This window comes from Peromyscus californicus, unplaced genomic scaffold (assembly GCF_007827085.1).
Source record: "Peromyscus californicus insignis strain IS unplaced genomic scaffold, ASM782708v3 Scaffold_3__1_contigs__length_106647218, whole genome shotgun sequence".
Classification (NCBI taxonomy): Eukaryota; Metazoa; Chordata; class Mammalia; order Rodentia; family Cricetidae; genus Peromyscus; species Peromyscus californicus.
In genome coordinates this window covers 22,316,327-22,331,633 of record NW_026294551.1, presented here as the reverse complement: position 1 = coordinate 22,331,633, position 15,307 = coordinate 22,316,327, and the positions used below count along the sequence as shown (strand labels likewise).

Sequence of the window (15,307 nt, the reverse complement as noted above, 5' to 3'; positions counted from 1 at the left end):
ACAGATCTCTGTGAGTTTGAGGCCAGTCTGGGCTACAGAACAAGTTCCACAACAGCTTGGGCTACACAGCAAAACTCTGTCTTGAAAAAAGAAGGAAAGCTTCCCCATCTTACCAACTTCTCCCATCACTCGTAATCCCTCTTGATAGTTAGGGCCACCTCTTCGGACAAAGATTGTGACCTCATGCTCCTTCAGGGGACCCTGGTAATCTCGAATTGCTCTCACAATGCCCTAAAGAAAGACAAAAGGACAACAGAGACATATGATTAAAACACAGCAGCCACAGTTTATAACCAGGATAAACAAATGTACAGGTGTACATGAAAAGGGCCACTTCTCACACAGGCCCTAGAGGTCAAGGGTTACAGAGGTTTATACACACAAGCTGAGTGAACTGCAAAACTGCAGGCCCAATGTGGGGCCACTCGTGTTGAGGAATGGCCATGAAGTAGCCAAGGCCATACCCTTCAAGATTCTGGCACACTCAACTGCCAACAACAGTGCTTCCAGGTCTCTCTTGTTCTGGCTGCAGTCATTCTTACCCCTTACTGTAACTGGGGTGGGAGGTGGGGTCTATGTTGGGGGCCTATGCAAGGCTTCTCAGTTAGGAAGACATGGTCTTCCTTAATGTCAGAAGTCACCTAAGTGATTTAGGGAACAGCTCTTACAATGATATCCAATCAGTCTGGAAAATGAGGCTGTACTTCTCCAAACAGAATGCTGACTTGAAGCCTAGCTTCTATCACCAAAAGCATGTCACAGGATGTTACACAATTCCTGTTGGATGCCTAACCATGCCCTCGAAAAGGATGCTATCTGCACTTCAGGACACTCCCAAGTTAAAGCTGCAGATATAAACCTGCTTCAACAAATCAGGCCTTATTAGGAGACCCTGTTGAAGGCAGACCTGATGAGCCATGGTCCTTCACTTTTCTAGAGCTCAGATTTTCTTTCTTTCTTTTTTAACTTTATTTATTTTCATTTTATGTGCATTGGTGTTTTGCCTATATATGTCTGTGTGAGGGTGTTGGGTTCCCTGGAAATGGAGTTACAGACAGTTGTGAGCTGCCATGTGGGTGCTGGGAATTGAACCCTGGTCCTCTGGAAGAGCAGTCAGTGTTCTTAACTGCTGAGCCATTTCTCCAGCCCCCGAGCTCAGACTTTCAAGGTGGACACTATTATTCTCAATACATGGATGGGATGACCACATGTGGCATGTTTCTGAAAAGCCGCAGTGAGCACCATGACATGAAATAATGAACAGTCCTCTAAGAAGCTTGCCTGAAAGGGTGACACCCGGGAAATATTAGCTCTTTCATCTTTGTGGACTGGAGTCATGTTTTTTTAAAAAGCATGTTCCCAAGGTCCTGACTCATGGCCATGCACAGGGACACAGACCCAGAGGACTCTGGCTGGATGAGGTCATCAGAAGCTGTCCTCATCTCGACATTTTGGAGCAGGGACTGGTGACTGAGACCCACACCTGCAGAGAACCCAGCGAATCAGTGCTGAGAATGAGGACAATCATGCCCAGCCTCGGAGAACTGGTTCTGAGAGAAGAGAGCAAGCCTTCAACTGCCCCCTCTGCTACAGTGAGTGCTACCTGCCGAGACGCACAGCTTCGGATCCACATCTCCTGTCTAGACAGGGTTCAATCTCCAATACCAAAAAAGACACAGACAGACCCCAAGTCACAAACCCTTAACCAGACTAAGGCAATGCACAGGAACTTGCCTCAGGGTCAAATTTTGCTATCCCCAAGCCCATTTCCCCCAGAAACTGCAGTTACCACTGCTCACAGCTAGTTACCTTGAAGGTAGCAGCCACATTGGTGAAGTTTGCGATGCTGCCTCCAATGATGAGGATCTTGCCTAGGTTGGGAGTAAAAACAAAGTCAAAGTTAGAGAGAGAAAAGACTTGAGCTTGGCCCCAGGAATGAATTCATCTGAGGACATTCTGGTCCTCTGGGCAAAGATGCCCTCAGTGGAAGGAGATAACAGGGAGCGAGCAGGACCGCCTCCCCAGACACCCACTCAGCTTCCTCAGCTCAGCTCTCCACTACCCCGTTACCCAGCACGCAAACCCCACTGTCTCTGTCTTACTTCTGCTGCTACCCAGAAGTCCAGCTTGGTGTTGATATCTCTGGTGGGAATCTCACTTTTTTCCTCTCTGTCTCTCAAGGGGAACTGGTATATAGAGCCCTAAAACTGGGAAGGTGGGATAGGGACACTGGGAGTCACAAAGCCTGGGAAGCTGGAAGACATCACTAAGCTGCAAGTTTATATTCATCCCAGCAAAAGCATGCTGCAGCCTTTCCTCCTCCAGTGAATTTCACACGCTTTCCTTGCCTAACATGAACACCTCTGACTGATGTTGCCAGTGTCCACTAGAAGTACAAAAAACAGAGACCCCCCCGAAATTAAATGCCTAGTCCCCAGTTGCAAAGGACAGGACGATGGCCTTAGTGATTCCTAGCACCAATCTGTTCCACACACTGTGCCACCCCAGAAGGTGTGTGTACACCCCCATGCACTCATGCAGGTGCCTCACCATCTGGGTGCTTCTCTCGAGTCATAAGTGAGAGGATGGTCTTGGCATAATCATAGGTCTGTTGTTCACTGGGAGCACCAGAGTACTCCCCGTAATTCGCCAGCTCATTGACACCTCCAAGATCACAGATGGTATCACTGCCAGAGAGACATAGAACTCAGCGCTTGCTCAGGGCAGAGGAGTCAAACCTGTACAGAGCTGTCCATCATTCCCACAATTATGGAAGTCACCCTGCAGAACTGGCCTCCCCGACCTATAACCTTCAATCCCCATGCAAGCCTCACTTGAAGGTCAATGTGCCATGAGACTCTCCCAGGCAGAGCATTTTGCCAACCTCAGGGCACCAAGGTTTTGGGCAGACAGCATGAGTAAAATGAACAATAAGCAGCTGCCTGACATGGCCCAAAGATACAAGAACTAGCACACTGCACAAGTCCTCCAGGAGCAAACTGCTCTAGCCAGAGCAGCAGGAGGGCTGTGGCAGATCATACATTTGCCGTAATTCCGGAGGAAAAAACAACTGCCAGTTGTTCGAAAGGGAGTAAAACGTGGTCCCAATATTTCTATAAAGCGACAAAGGGCAAATGTTTATCTAGGCACCAAAACGCCCAAGGAGAGCAGAGTAAGGTGTTCTCGGGGGTGACCCTGTGAGGAAGGAGTGAGCAGCTTCTACTTTCCAGTGCACCTTTTGTTGTTGTTACTTTTCTATGAGGCACACATCATCAATTACAAGAACCAAAACCATAAAATGAAATCATTCTCAATGAAGTAAGGTTGCAGAAGACACCATGTACAGGGCGGGCGGCCCAGAGCCGCTTGAAATTCAGGGGTGACACTGCTTCCATCTGCTCAGTAAGTTCATGGACCACAGGCAGGTGAAAAACTAGGGGCTCCAGGCAATCCACAGATGGGCACTGGGTGGGTGGACCTGGTGGGCACCCCTCCTTGTCACCTGTACACGACCGAGGCGCCACCCCCAGCAACCATGGTCCAGATCCGCCCCTTGGGGTTCAGCAAGGTCAGCTTCAAGCTTGCCCCGCTTTTGGCATCCAGGTCTGCAATGTAGGCCTCCTGGGGAACAGACAACCACAGGTGGGCCTTGTGAGCACCCCTTTCACAGCTCCCAAATCCAAAGGCCACAGCTGGCTATCTGAAGGCACACTGAAGAGTTAGTCAATCACTGTAGTGGGGCAGGGAATGGGGAACTGCAAGGCCCCGGGCCTGGGACAGAATCTTTATTGACAGTATCTGACAATATCTTGAAAATGGACAATATCTTCAAAATACTAAAACCACCTCCATCTGGGAAACAAATTTCTCAGCTCCATCCCCTGACTTCAAGTCCAGACCCCACCATGTCCTGCTGCTTCTCACTCTCCACATCAGCTCCTACCCTTAGCTCATCCCACATCCTTGTCCACTCCCCAGGCCTCTTCCTCCCTCCAGCCCGGCTGGATGACTTCACAGAAGGCCTGATCCTGCTGGGAGGACTACTCAAAGGATGGGGTGGGGAGCAGCAATTAAAATTCTCAGCTAGTGGCCAAGAGAAGAACCTTCCCGTCGGGGCTGGGAGAGCCACTTGGAATGATCAAGAAGCAACAAATCAAGAGAAGAGCCCGAGAGGCTGATTGAGAGTGATGTCTAAAAGGATTTCTGGCCAGGATTCAGAGTCTTGGCTGAGTCCCATTCCGACCCCCAACCTCACTGGGATTTTAAGAAAATTAAATGGTTCTCTATTTTTCTTTTCCTGCCAAATACAGCCAAGATGGGGACCAAATGATTGTCTAGGATTAGTCACGCTGTCTCCTAGGCCCATCACCCTCCATCTCCTCCCCAGACCTGCCTTACCTCTGGATATGCCTCGCGCCCAAAAGGGGGAGGGAACTCTATATCACCCCATTTCACTTTGCAGATGTAGTCAGCCGTGGCATCCACCTTGGCTGCCAAGTCAAGGATGTAGACACCATCTTTGGTCACCACTAGGAGAAAAGTCAAAGTAGTCACACACCAACTTTAAGGTGAGGCAACCATCAGCCTCTGAACCATCCCTTCAGACATCACCAGGTGCAGCCCACACACTCTCACACACACCTAACAACCTTAAATCAGAATGGCCCTTGTGAAGACTCTCAGAACATGAACATTCCCGATTCACTGACCTTCAGGTAACAGGTCAAAGGAGACCTATTAGCTGCCATAGCAAGTTTTCGACATCTTCCTAAAATGCCATTCTCCCTGCTTCAAGTATTGAAGCATTGGCCTACCCATAGCCCTGCCATTAAGCAAAATGAAACAAACAAAACCTGTTTTCTAGAGTTGGCAGAACATGAGAGAGGCCCTAGGTTCAATCCCTTACACCAAATAATACATTAAGAAATAAAGGGTTGGTGAGAAGGATCAGTGGGTCGGCAGTTAAGAGAGCTTGCTGCTCTTCTAGAGGACATGAGTTCAAGTCCAAGAATCCATGTGGGGCAGCTCACAAGTGCTCGTAACTTCAGCCATCAGACACACTCTTTCTGGTCACCCAAGGCACACATGGCATACAAAGACGCACATACATATACACAAATAATTTTTTTTAATGTTTAAAATAAATTTAAATAAATAATAGAAACTGTTGAAGAAGGTATGAGAGCACAGGAGAAACATTCAAGGTCATCCTCAGCTATATGGTGAGTTTGAAGCTAGTGTGGACTAGACTAGACCCTACATCAAAACAACAACAAAAGACCCACCATTCAAAACAACAACAAAAAACTCTGTTGGTCTAGGTCTTAGGTTCAAACTGATGTACCACGGCTGCTCCCACACACCCACACACTTCAGGCACCACTGTCAGAAGCCCTAGGGGTGTACATCTGGGGCTGCTGTGGTCCAGCTAGGGATGTCTCAGTGTTTGGTGCAAAGTACCCCAGAGTGCTCTGGGCTCCAGGCCAGCATATTCAGCTGCAATGCCTCACTAAGCATCCATATTTCTTCTCAGGCCATTTAGCTAATTAAGTTAGCACACAGCCATCTGGCCCACTAGAGGGGCTGCATCCTCAGCTGGAATCTGGTCATTTCCCTCTTCTTGGACTCTGCCCCGAGAGGCCTAGCCAGAATCTGCCAGGCTATCTGCCTCCTTCACAGCTTGAGAGCCTGTAGCCAGCTCCTCTTGGTGTTAGGGGTAGTAAATGATTGACCGACTCCCTGAGAGGAAGGGATAGTGAGGCCTCCAAGGGTATGGGGAGGATCAGGCCAGAGCCTGGGATGCCTAACCTGCAGACAGGAATAACAACCTAACAGACAGACCAAAGCCAGGACTTCCCCGGAGCAGGCCAAATGAAAGCCAAAGAAAGGAGTTGGAGCTGGTTAAGATGAATAAATTACAGTCTGGGTGCTCAGAAACAGGAGGTGGCACTGGAGACCGCTCCTTATGGGGACGCCCTGGATACCCACAGAAGCTTTGTACTCTGGTACGAGAGCCCAGGGTCCCTGAATGCCAAAGCCAGGGTTACTGTAGACATGGGGGCCCATCACCATTCCAACCCAGCAAACAAAGCTTTTTACCAAGAGGGTTGATCTCAAGGTAGGTAAAGTACAGATCCTCGTAGAAATTGAACAGGCCAGAGATGAAGCTGGCCAGGACTCTAGAAGGGAGAGGGAAAGAGGACCAGTTAGTCTGTCAGTGCAGGACTCCATTCCCACCCCCTTCCCTACAGCAACCTCACTGTCACTGACAGCCCAGCCCCACTTCTCCACTCCTGACCCCTCAGCCTCCGCTGTCCTCTGCCAGCCCTGCTCCCTTGGATGTCACTCGTCAAACCCTGAGGCGGAAAGAAGCTGTCAAGCTCGGAGCTGGAGGAGGCGCCAGACAGACAGGGGCAAGGAGGTGAGGGACGAGGCTGGCATACTGCAGACTGATTCCAAGCCAGCACCCTCGCGGAACACGTGGCTCCCTTCCTCAGGACACAGCCATACCCACCACCTGCTCCCAAGCAGGGAGACTCACTCTACTTTCTCTCTCCTGTACCCAGAGCTCAGGGCATTAATCTCCTGTGTCATACTGGACTTCTCATCCCCAGTCATGGCCACACCAGCCCTCTCAGAACTCAACTCTTTCTTGTCTTCAGGGGCATGGACCAACAGGTGTCTCTTAATGTCCTCAGTGTTCAGCTTCTCATCCACACCCACAAGCAGCTTCTGGGCTTTGGCGTCCACGTCGCCCACATCCACACCCCCTTCATGGTGGAACAGGACGTAGTCTCCTTCCCGAGTAGCATAGATGCACACATAGAACTCCTCCGCCTTGCGAGGAGAGACAGCATGAAGGTGGTGAGGGCGCTCAATGGCAGGGTTAGAAGGCCTCACCCCAGGAGTAGGCTCATTTCTAAACCCTGACACGAAGTGCCCCCTTCTGCTAAGGGACAAGGAAAGACAAGGCCCCACCTCCTTAGCTAAGTCAGAGTGGTGCATCTTGAGAGCTTCTGCCTTTAGGTCCTTCTCATCCCAACACTAGGAAGTCCCCTCTGTTACCTGCTCTCGCTCCATTTTGCTGCAAACTAAGCCTTTCCTTCATCCTGGATTCCTTACTCATGATTTCCTCCAGGCCTCTGCCGGAGCTCTGGAGACCCTGGTCCCCTTGGCTGCTCCCCTCAGCACCTCCCTCTCTCCTTTCATCACTTCAGAAGGACAGTCACAAAGCCGAGGGGGAGAAGATCCAGCGTGGCCCTGCCTCACATACCTGACTGTGGGGGACAAAGGGTTCAATCAGGAAGTTCTTGAGGAGGCCTCTGGCTTTGCCGACCTACGGAGAAATTGAAGGAGACGCAGCTCAGACGCATGGCGTATTCTTCACAAAGGTAAGGCCCGAGCACTACCACCACATGTAGCAAAGAGATTTCTCCAGAAGTCAGGACAATGGGGTCACAGACGAATGTAAGAAGCTCTCAGGAGATTTTCTCTTTACATTTTCACTTGTACTTACACTTGGGGGGGGGGGGGCAGGGATGTGTGCATGCCATGTCAAGCATGTGGAGATCTGTGGATAATTCAGATCTCCCTCTACCATGTGGATCCCAAGAATCAAACACAGGTCATCAATCAGGCCTGGCGGCAAGCCTTACCCACTGATCAATCTCACCGGCTCAAGCAGTCTAGCATAGAGATGGGAACTTGGGTATGGTCGTGAGGGCACACTATTTTGCCCTGAAGTAGACACAGTGACCCAGCCTAAGGACATGAGTCCAGGCCTGAGGGGCAGGAGAGAGGAGAGGCCAGGGGCTGATTAGGGAAAACTTTCCCTCCTGTGTTTCCTGGCTGAAGACAACAGGCCTGCAGAGCTAATCAGCTTGAGTGGGTCCCTGGCGGCAGCAGAGGCGAGACAGCCCTCATCCCCTGAACCCCCCGCCTGCCCGCCTGTGCGTCACTGCTGAGTCAGGACCAGACAGTGATCCATCAGAGGTAATGAGCCGCTCCAGCCAGGTCCGACACTGCTGCCAGCTCAGATGTCCATGACATCTCCCTCTCTTCAGCCTGCTAGGAATGGAGCATGATGTGCTCCCTGGGGACACTGTTCAGTACCCAGCCCCACCACACTCTCCACAGGGGCCTGGAAACTCAAAGGTCAGCTCCCTGTACCCCTGCACCCATGAGCAGCTTCAAAGATCCAGAGAGTAGGTAACCAACAGTGAGAGCTGCCGTGAGGAAGCCCAACATGGAGGAAGGTGTCTCTGATGCCACCTCCCCGGGGTAGCCAAAGAAAAGGACACCTCGTCCCTGACCTGTGCCTATCCCAAGGGACACCAGTCTGCAGAATATTGTGCCAAGCAGATTCAGACACACATCCTTCCCAGGCTAAGCCAAGCTTCAGACCGCTCCCCCCACCCCTCTCCCTTGGAGACTGAGGAGAAGAAACAGTTGAATCAGCCACATTTCATTCCAGCTCTCATCCTCATAGCTGACGGTAATCCCTGAGCTGGGAGAACTGACCTTCCTCCTCAGCATTCATAACTGTCTTCATCCATGGTTCTCCACCCAACATATCTCTCCTGCCCAATAACTCTGCAGCTCCCCCTTTCATCTCGTTTTAATCCTCCCTCTTTGTAATCGTGTCATCCTAGACTCCCACAATTTTATTGGAAACTGGAGAGCAAGCAGTTCCCAGAATGAGCCTGAGTCCTTCCTCCACGTTGGTGGTCACAGTAGCTGGCTCCCTAATTGTTCTGGGGTTACAACTGTAGAATATGCTATCTGAAGCAGTATCAATGGCTTGATTTCCTGATGAGGGAGCTGGGAATGACCACCACGACTGGGCTGCAGCCAGGGCAGGCCCACACTCCATCCTTCTCCATTGCTCTGTGACTGGCTGGGCTGTGAGCCACAGGACTGGTGGAGCTGGAGGTTACCGTGTCCTTTGTCACCACCCTGATCCCCTCCACCCAGACTCACCGTGGCCTCGTGTCCCAGTCGGGGTTTCAGCCAGGATTTGACTCCATCCACAGTGAGGTTGACCCCGACTAGGCCAAGCTTTCCTCGACGTTTGATCAGCTGGTCTGGCTTGACTACCAAGCTCTGGAATGAAGAAGGTTGGAACTTAGAGTGAGGAAGGAAGAGGTAGTACAGGAAGTGAAGCTGTATGGCTTTTCATCCCCCTGCTGCCACGTACTCATCCATCAGGACCACGTTCCTGTCCTGGAGCTTTTCCTCACCTACCCCAGGCAAATCTTTTGACCACCAGGAGACAACCAGGATGAGCCTGGCACAGAGTAGATGCTCAGTGAGCGCCTGCTCAATGAGTGATCTCCTACTTTCTCCATGTGAGGTACTAGCTGCTTCATTCAACCACATTTAGAACACGGACCAGCCTCATGTTCTAAAAGACACAGGACAGATCCTTAGGATGACAAAGGATCTTCACAGACAATCTGACCAACCCCATCCCTATGTTTAAACCCTAACCACAACAGGCCAAGCAAGCAGTCCCTCGCTCCAGGACCAGGAAATCCACTGCCTTCCCAACTGCTTCAGAAAGGGGAAAACAAAACAGCATAAGGCCTTGTCTAGGCCTGCCAGAGAAGCCAAAGGGCTTCCCAAAGCCAGGCAAATATGGCTACGGTAGTCCAGGCTGATCCTCTCCATGGTCAGGCATCAGCCATTTCCACAAAGTATGAGGTCCCACTTCTTTATTTATTTTTATGTGTATGAGTGCTTTGCCTGCATGTATGCAGAAGAGGACATCAGATCACCTGGAACTGGAGTTACAGATAGTTCTGAGCTGCCATGTGGATGCTGGGAACCAAACCCAGGTCCTCCACCAGAAGAGCCCTGGATCTTAATCGCTGAGCCATCCATCTCTCTAGCTTTAAGACCCTACTTCTTTTTGTTTGTTTGTTTGTTTTTTGTTTTTCGAGACAGGGTTTCTCTGTGTAACAGCTCTGGCTGTCCCAGACTTGCTCTGTAGACCAGGCTGACCTTGCACTCACAGAGATCTGCCTGCCTCTGCCTCCCAAGGGCTGGGATTAAAGGCCTGCGCCACCACTGCCCAGCTAAGGTCGCACTTCTTAATTGTCCTGAGATGCTCCACTTTGGGGAAGTAAGGTATACACCTATTTTTTTTTTTTTTTAAACTGAGCATCTATCAACTGCTACACAACACACTAAACGCTTCCTGGATATTCTTGCTAATCCTTATAGCTCATACAGTGCTATTCATATTTGACAGATGGGGAACCTCACTCAAGAGAAATGAAATGGTTTGCCCCAGGCCACATGGTTCATAAACAGAGAAGTGTGATTTAGATACCAGTCTGTCTGGTTCCAAGTCCATATGAAGGGCCCAGAGCAAACTCTCAAGACCCTGCTCAGTCAGCTGCAGACACACAGGCAAATCTGCAATCATGTAACTCCTTGGGACAACTCTAACAAATCAAATGCTTTCTCCACCTCGGAACCTAGGTTGGAAAGAAGGGCCTAGGATGCAGGCAAAACTCACCTGGCTGAGCAGCCAGGGGTGGTCCTGCAGCAGACGTGCCCAGTCTGTGTCAGGGGTAACGCGGGCATACTTGAACCGGTTCTGGATGGCTGAGGTGGTACAGATGTACTTGTAAAGGAGTTCTTTGCCGGTCTGCTCGGAAATTGCCTTGGCTGACATGGCTGCAGAGGGACCTGGTTTACCTGTGAGTGTAGGAGGAACTGGTCAGTTGGGACAGGAAGGTCGATGCGCTATCTTTCCCAGCAGACTGGATCTATTCCCAGCTGCCCCCAAACAATAAAACTAGATCTTGGCTTTTCCCAAAAGAAAGAAAAAGGGCTGCCTGAGCAGGAGGGGACGGAAGATAAAACGAAGTAGCTTCACCGGCAGAGACACAGATCTAGACCTAGAGGTGAAGAAATTATAGAAAATTAGGAAGGCGGCACCAGACATGGTAGTGTATTCCCATCATCCTATCACCTGGGAGGTAGTGAGAGAAGGATCAGAAGTTCAAGGCTAGCCTGGGTCATATGAAATATTGTCTCAAAAAGAGAAAGGGAGAGAGGAAGAGGAGAGAGAAGAGAGGGGGAGAGGGAGGGATGAAGGGAGGGAGGAAGGGAGGCAGGGGAACAGAAAAAATGTGCAATTCCTCTGGAACTCTTAGCTTGACCTTAACCTTGTCTCTACTCCCTCTGGGCAAACTAGCTGGCCACAACCACATTCAGCCCTGAGCAAAGGCAGATCAAAGGGGAAGCCAGGAACACCAAGGGTTTGATCCAAACGTGAATGCTGCTCTCTGAGGCGGGCACACACACACTGAACTACTCTGTATGTCCTCTGACTTGTGAAGAACATCGCTGGAATTGCACAGGCTGGCCTTATTTTCTCCCCAGGTTTCATCCCCCTCCCAGCATGACTCACGCGCACACACACCCCCCCAACAGACTAGAGGCCCTGGTGGGGTGGGAGGAAGGAGAACGTTACCTCAAAGCTCTTTTCTCCTAGGACACTAGATTCCCACCTCAAAGTACATACATAACAGTCACAGGGCAGGGAACTATGACCTACAGATCATCCCACCCACCCCACTGAGTCAGCTTAGCAGTTAACTTTGAGCAAAACTCACTAAGCAAAACAGAGGCCTCTCTGGGGACCACCCTGTACTCAGCATTCCTTAACTGAGCCAGAACTTGGGAGAAGGCAGCAGCTATCTTCGGTGATGTGACATGTGTAGAGAAACTCATCTTAGGGGCTGAGAGCACAGCTCAGTGGCAGAGTGCTTGCCTCCCACGTGTAAGACCCCGGGGTTTGCTCCCCAGCACTGCAAGAAATAACTCATCTCATGTGAGCACATACATCAAGTTCACTCAGACTCAGAATCCCTTTTCTCAGATGAGGAATCAAAGAGGGAGCGGTTCAACTTGTCCAAGAAACCTGACTCACCAGCAGGACTTGAGCCCTAACACTCTACACCCTGAGTCTCCAGAAACAGCCACTGCAGCCTAAAGAGAGACATTTCTCCCAAGACGGGCCCCCTTCAATGCGGGAGAGCCTACGATAAGAATTTGCTCATCCTTCCTGTCTACTACCTTGCCAGACACACCTACTCTCCCCCAGAGCAGCTTGTGGAGAACAGTGAGAAGAGATGGAGAAAGGAAACCCAGTCATGCATGCCAAGTGGAGGAAGACAGGCTGCCCGTCTCTCCCAGAGGGGCAGAATGGAAGCGCTGAATTTGCTGGGCAGAGAAAAGTCAAGTAAGTACACACAAGGAGGGTGAGCTAAGGAGCTGACTGGCTGACACATCCAGGAATGTTAGTCTCCTTTCCTAGCCCAGGGAAGGCTCTGTCACAGGGCCACACGGAACCCCCCTGCCAACGGGCCATGCAAGAGAGGCTTCGGGGTGCTAATCAGGGCCAGGCTGCCTCCCTCTGTCTCTATCTCACCACATGGGCATATCAGCTTGAGACCTGGCCCCAAGTGGGTAACTGGAAAGGGGCTCAGAGACCTTCCTAGTGCGGTGCTTCTCCTGGGATGGCTTCTCAATGTGTCGCTGAAGGAGATGCCCCAACTAGCCCGCTGCCCCAGAGTTCTCCACCCCCACCCACTCCAGTACCATTTCCCAACCTTCTTGACTCAGACCAGAAAAACTGGTCCTGAAATCGAATGGGCACACCCCTACCCCCCTCCCAAACAGAGTGCAGCCCAGGGCACATTAGGCAGCAAGAGGAGGGGGTGGTACTGACCGCTTTCCGCCATTGGTACACCTTCAACAAACAGAACCACACGCTCCAGGAGAGGAAGCCCCTTCGCCAAGCCTACCCAGAAGTCTGACACTGACAGAAGCCTGACAGTGGTCTCCAGAATTTAGTACCTCCCAGGAGAGACCCAAGACCCAACCAAGGGAAAGAGGAGGGAGAAAAGAGCCAACCTTAGGCAACTGAAGGAAACCATCAGTCTCAGATCTGAGTCCATCTCCAGGAGACCAGGGGTGGGTGGGGTCAGGACAAAACAAGAGATGAGAAAGGAAAGGTTTGCCAGTTTACCAAAATAAGATGTGCCACCAGAGCACTGTGGCTCAGCTGGGGAGGCTGAGACAAAGAACTCATAGAATAAGTGGAGGAAGGGCCTGGCTTCTCACCAGTGCTGCTCACACACCCAGGGAGGCCTCCTCAGTGGAGATCCATCGAAATTCCAATTGTTGATTCGCTGCTCTTTAGAGCAATGGATCTGTGAGGTTTCGTATGCTTTCCAGAATCTGAAAACCCTTTGGGAAGTATGCACATACTCAAACGTGGGACAAAGTATATTCCGATCTCAGACTGGAGATTCCCCCTCACAACACCCCCCCTCCAACCCCAAAGACTTAAGCTGCCTTTCCCAGCAGCTGATGACGCTGTGATGGATGGTTTCACAGCAGAGCCAAGACCCCGGAAACTGTTACCGGGTAACAATATCTGCAAACTCTTCAGGAGAAACCACACCCCTACACGAACATATGTAAACACACACATACTCAAATTCTCTCTCCCCCTCTCCCCAAGGAAGGGGCCTTTTGAGTTGAATGGGCTATTTTCTGCAGTGAGTGACCCAGGATTGAATACACTCACAGGGGCCCCTGGAGCAGAAGCAACCCACAGGGAAGGGTGAATGAATGAAGCCTGTTCTCCAAGAAGGCTCCTCTGGGACGCCGTGGCAGAAAGGATCTACTGAGGATGCTGCTTAAGGTCGACAAAACACTCTCACTTTAAGGGTTTGGGGGATGGGGTGGGATGACGACCCTATTGCAAAGGAACGGGGCAGAATTCCCTGCTACAGTAGACACAGTGTCTGAACGGAGATGAAAACCAGCAGCTATTCTGTCTTCAAGGTCTCCCTTTACCGTTCCCTCAGGGTGTTTAAGAAGCTTTCTAAGAGGTGGAAATGATCCTTCCGGGGCAGTTATCTCTCAACATTAAAGAAACCCGAGAAACTGAACAGGGTGAGATACTGAGCAAAGTTAAAGGCAGGACAGACAGAATGGGCTGGCAGGCTAAAGTGCCCTAATGCTGATCTTCTTACAGCCCTTTCCAAAAGCTTGCCAGGAGGACCCCCCCCCCCCCCATGGTGTAACTTCAAGGCTGGAGAAAGCACCAGGCTCAGGGCACCGGACCTCTGCCAGGCCTGACATGGGGAGAGGATAGCATCCTCTTTTGCACACGCGCGCGGGCGCACGCACACATATACCTCAGGAGCTTGTTCGTCCAGACTCCTGGGCACTCCGACCATCTGTTGTCTGCGGGCTGGACCCGAGGGGAGCTCCTTAGCAGGGACAGCCCTCCAGGGGCCGCCGCTCCGGAGGGAGCCAAGTCCTCGCGGCGAGGCCTCAGGCACCCTGGGGTCACACAGCCCGCGTGGCCAGGGCCCGCTCCCTCCACTTCGACACAGAGCTTTATGGATTCACCACAGAACTAACAGGACGGGCCTGCCTGAGTCCGGCTCGTGAGCGGCCACCGCCTTCTCCACTTCCCGCCCCGGTATCCGGTAGGCAACCCGAATGGGGCCCAAAAAAGTGTCCCCCAAAAGCCCGGGGAGACTCGAGAGCTGGCCTTGGGTGGAGCTGAGGAGAGGCAGGACGCGGAAAAGAATCTGGAGGAGGGAAGGTCGGCGGCGGCAACGTGCAAACTCCCAGGAACTAGAAAAGGGTTGGGAGGGTGTAGACACGCGGCTCGAGGCCGAGGCCAAGACTACCATATCGCTGAGACCCGCACAAAAGTTCCAAGCAGGTGCAGGGAGCGCGCGGGAGAGCCCAGCCTGCGAGCCGGGAGGTGGTTCCGGGTTGGGGGAGGAAAGCAGGAAGCTTCGAGGGGACTGGGGGTCGCGCCCGCGCACACGGCTGCGGCACTCACCTCTTCGAGAAAGCCCGAGTGCGGCTCTCTGTCCGCAAGCTCCAGGTCACCCCAACTCCTTGAATCGCTCCAGCCGCCCGCAGCTGCCCGGGATCCGGCTTTTGTCCCCGGCCCAAGCGGGCTCCTCCCCGCCCCCCATCAGCTCACAGGCCGAGCGGCCCGGCGATTGGGCACACGCGTTCCCTAGCCTGAGCTCTAAGCTCCTCCCCATTCGCTGCAGCGGTGGCCCCGCCCTCAGGCCTGACTCGGGGCTGATGGGACTTGTAGTCCTGGAAGTCGGCGGGGCGGAGGCGGGTCCGTGGGCGGGGCCTCGGATGGGGAGATGGGCAGGGCGGCTCCAGGAGGAGAAGCTACGAGGCAGGGGGCTGTGGCCTGATCGCTTCAGGGGCTGGGCCGGCCAGCCACCGGGTGGAGTAGCTG

At 52.1% G+C, this 15,307-nt stretch overlaps 1 protein-coding gene across 3 annotated transcripts in view; it reads right to left on the bottom strand.

Moving 5' to 3' along the window:
• Positions 1–15,050, bottom strand: part of Acly (ATP citrate lyase) — a 47,445-nt gene extending 32,395 nt beyond the window's left edge. For 2 of the 3 annotated variants that reach the window (XM_052756575.1, XM_052756577.1), the window contains exons 1-11: positions 14,888–15,050; positions 10,523–10,704; positions 8,980–9,102; positions 7,274–7,336; positions 6,647–6,837; positions 6,100–6,179; positions 4,399–4,529; positions 3,503–3,621; positions 2,551–2,687; positions 1,810–1,871; positions 114–231 (exon numbers count right to left, since the gene is read on the bottom strand). In XM_052756575.1, the coding sequence (XP_052612535.1) occupies positions 114–231; positions 1,810–1,871; positions 2,551–2,687; positions 3,503–3,621; positions 4,399–4,529; positions 6,100–6,179; positions 6,647–6,837; positions 7,274–7,336; positions 8,980–9,102; positions 10,523–10,681 (1,183 nt within the window). In that variant the 5' untranslated portion in view covers positions 10,682–10,704; positions 14,888–15,050. Of the gene's footprint in view, positions 1–113; positions 232–1,809; positions 1,872–2,550; positions 2,688–3,502; positions 3,622–4,398; positions 4,530–6,099; positions 6,180–6,646; positions 6,838–7,273; positions 7,337–8,979; positions 9,103–10,522; positions 10,705–14,225; positions 14,728–14,887 lie in introns of those variants that run through there. The other variant, XM_052756576.1, reaches the window with a different exon arrangement.
• Between the last annotated feature and the right edge of the window lie 257 nt (positions 15,051–15,307).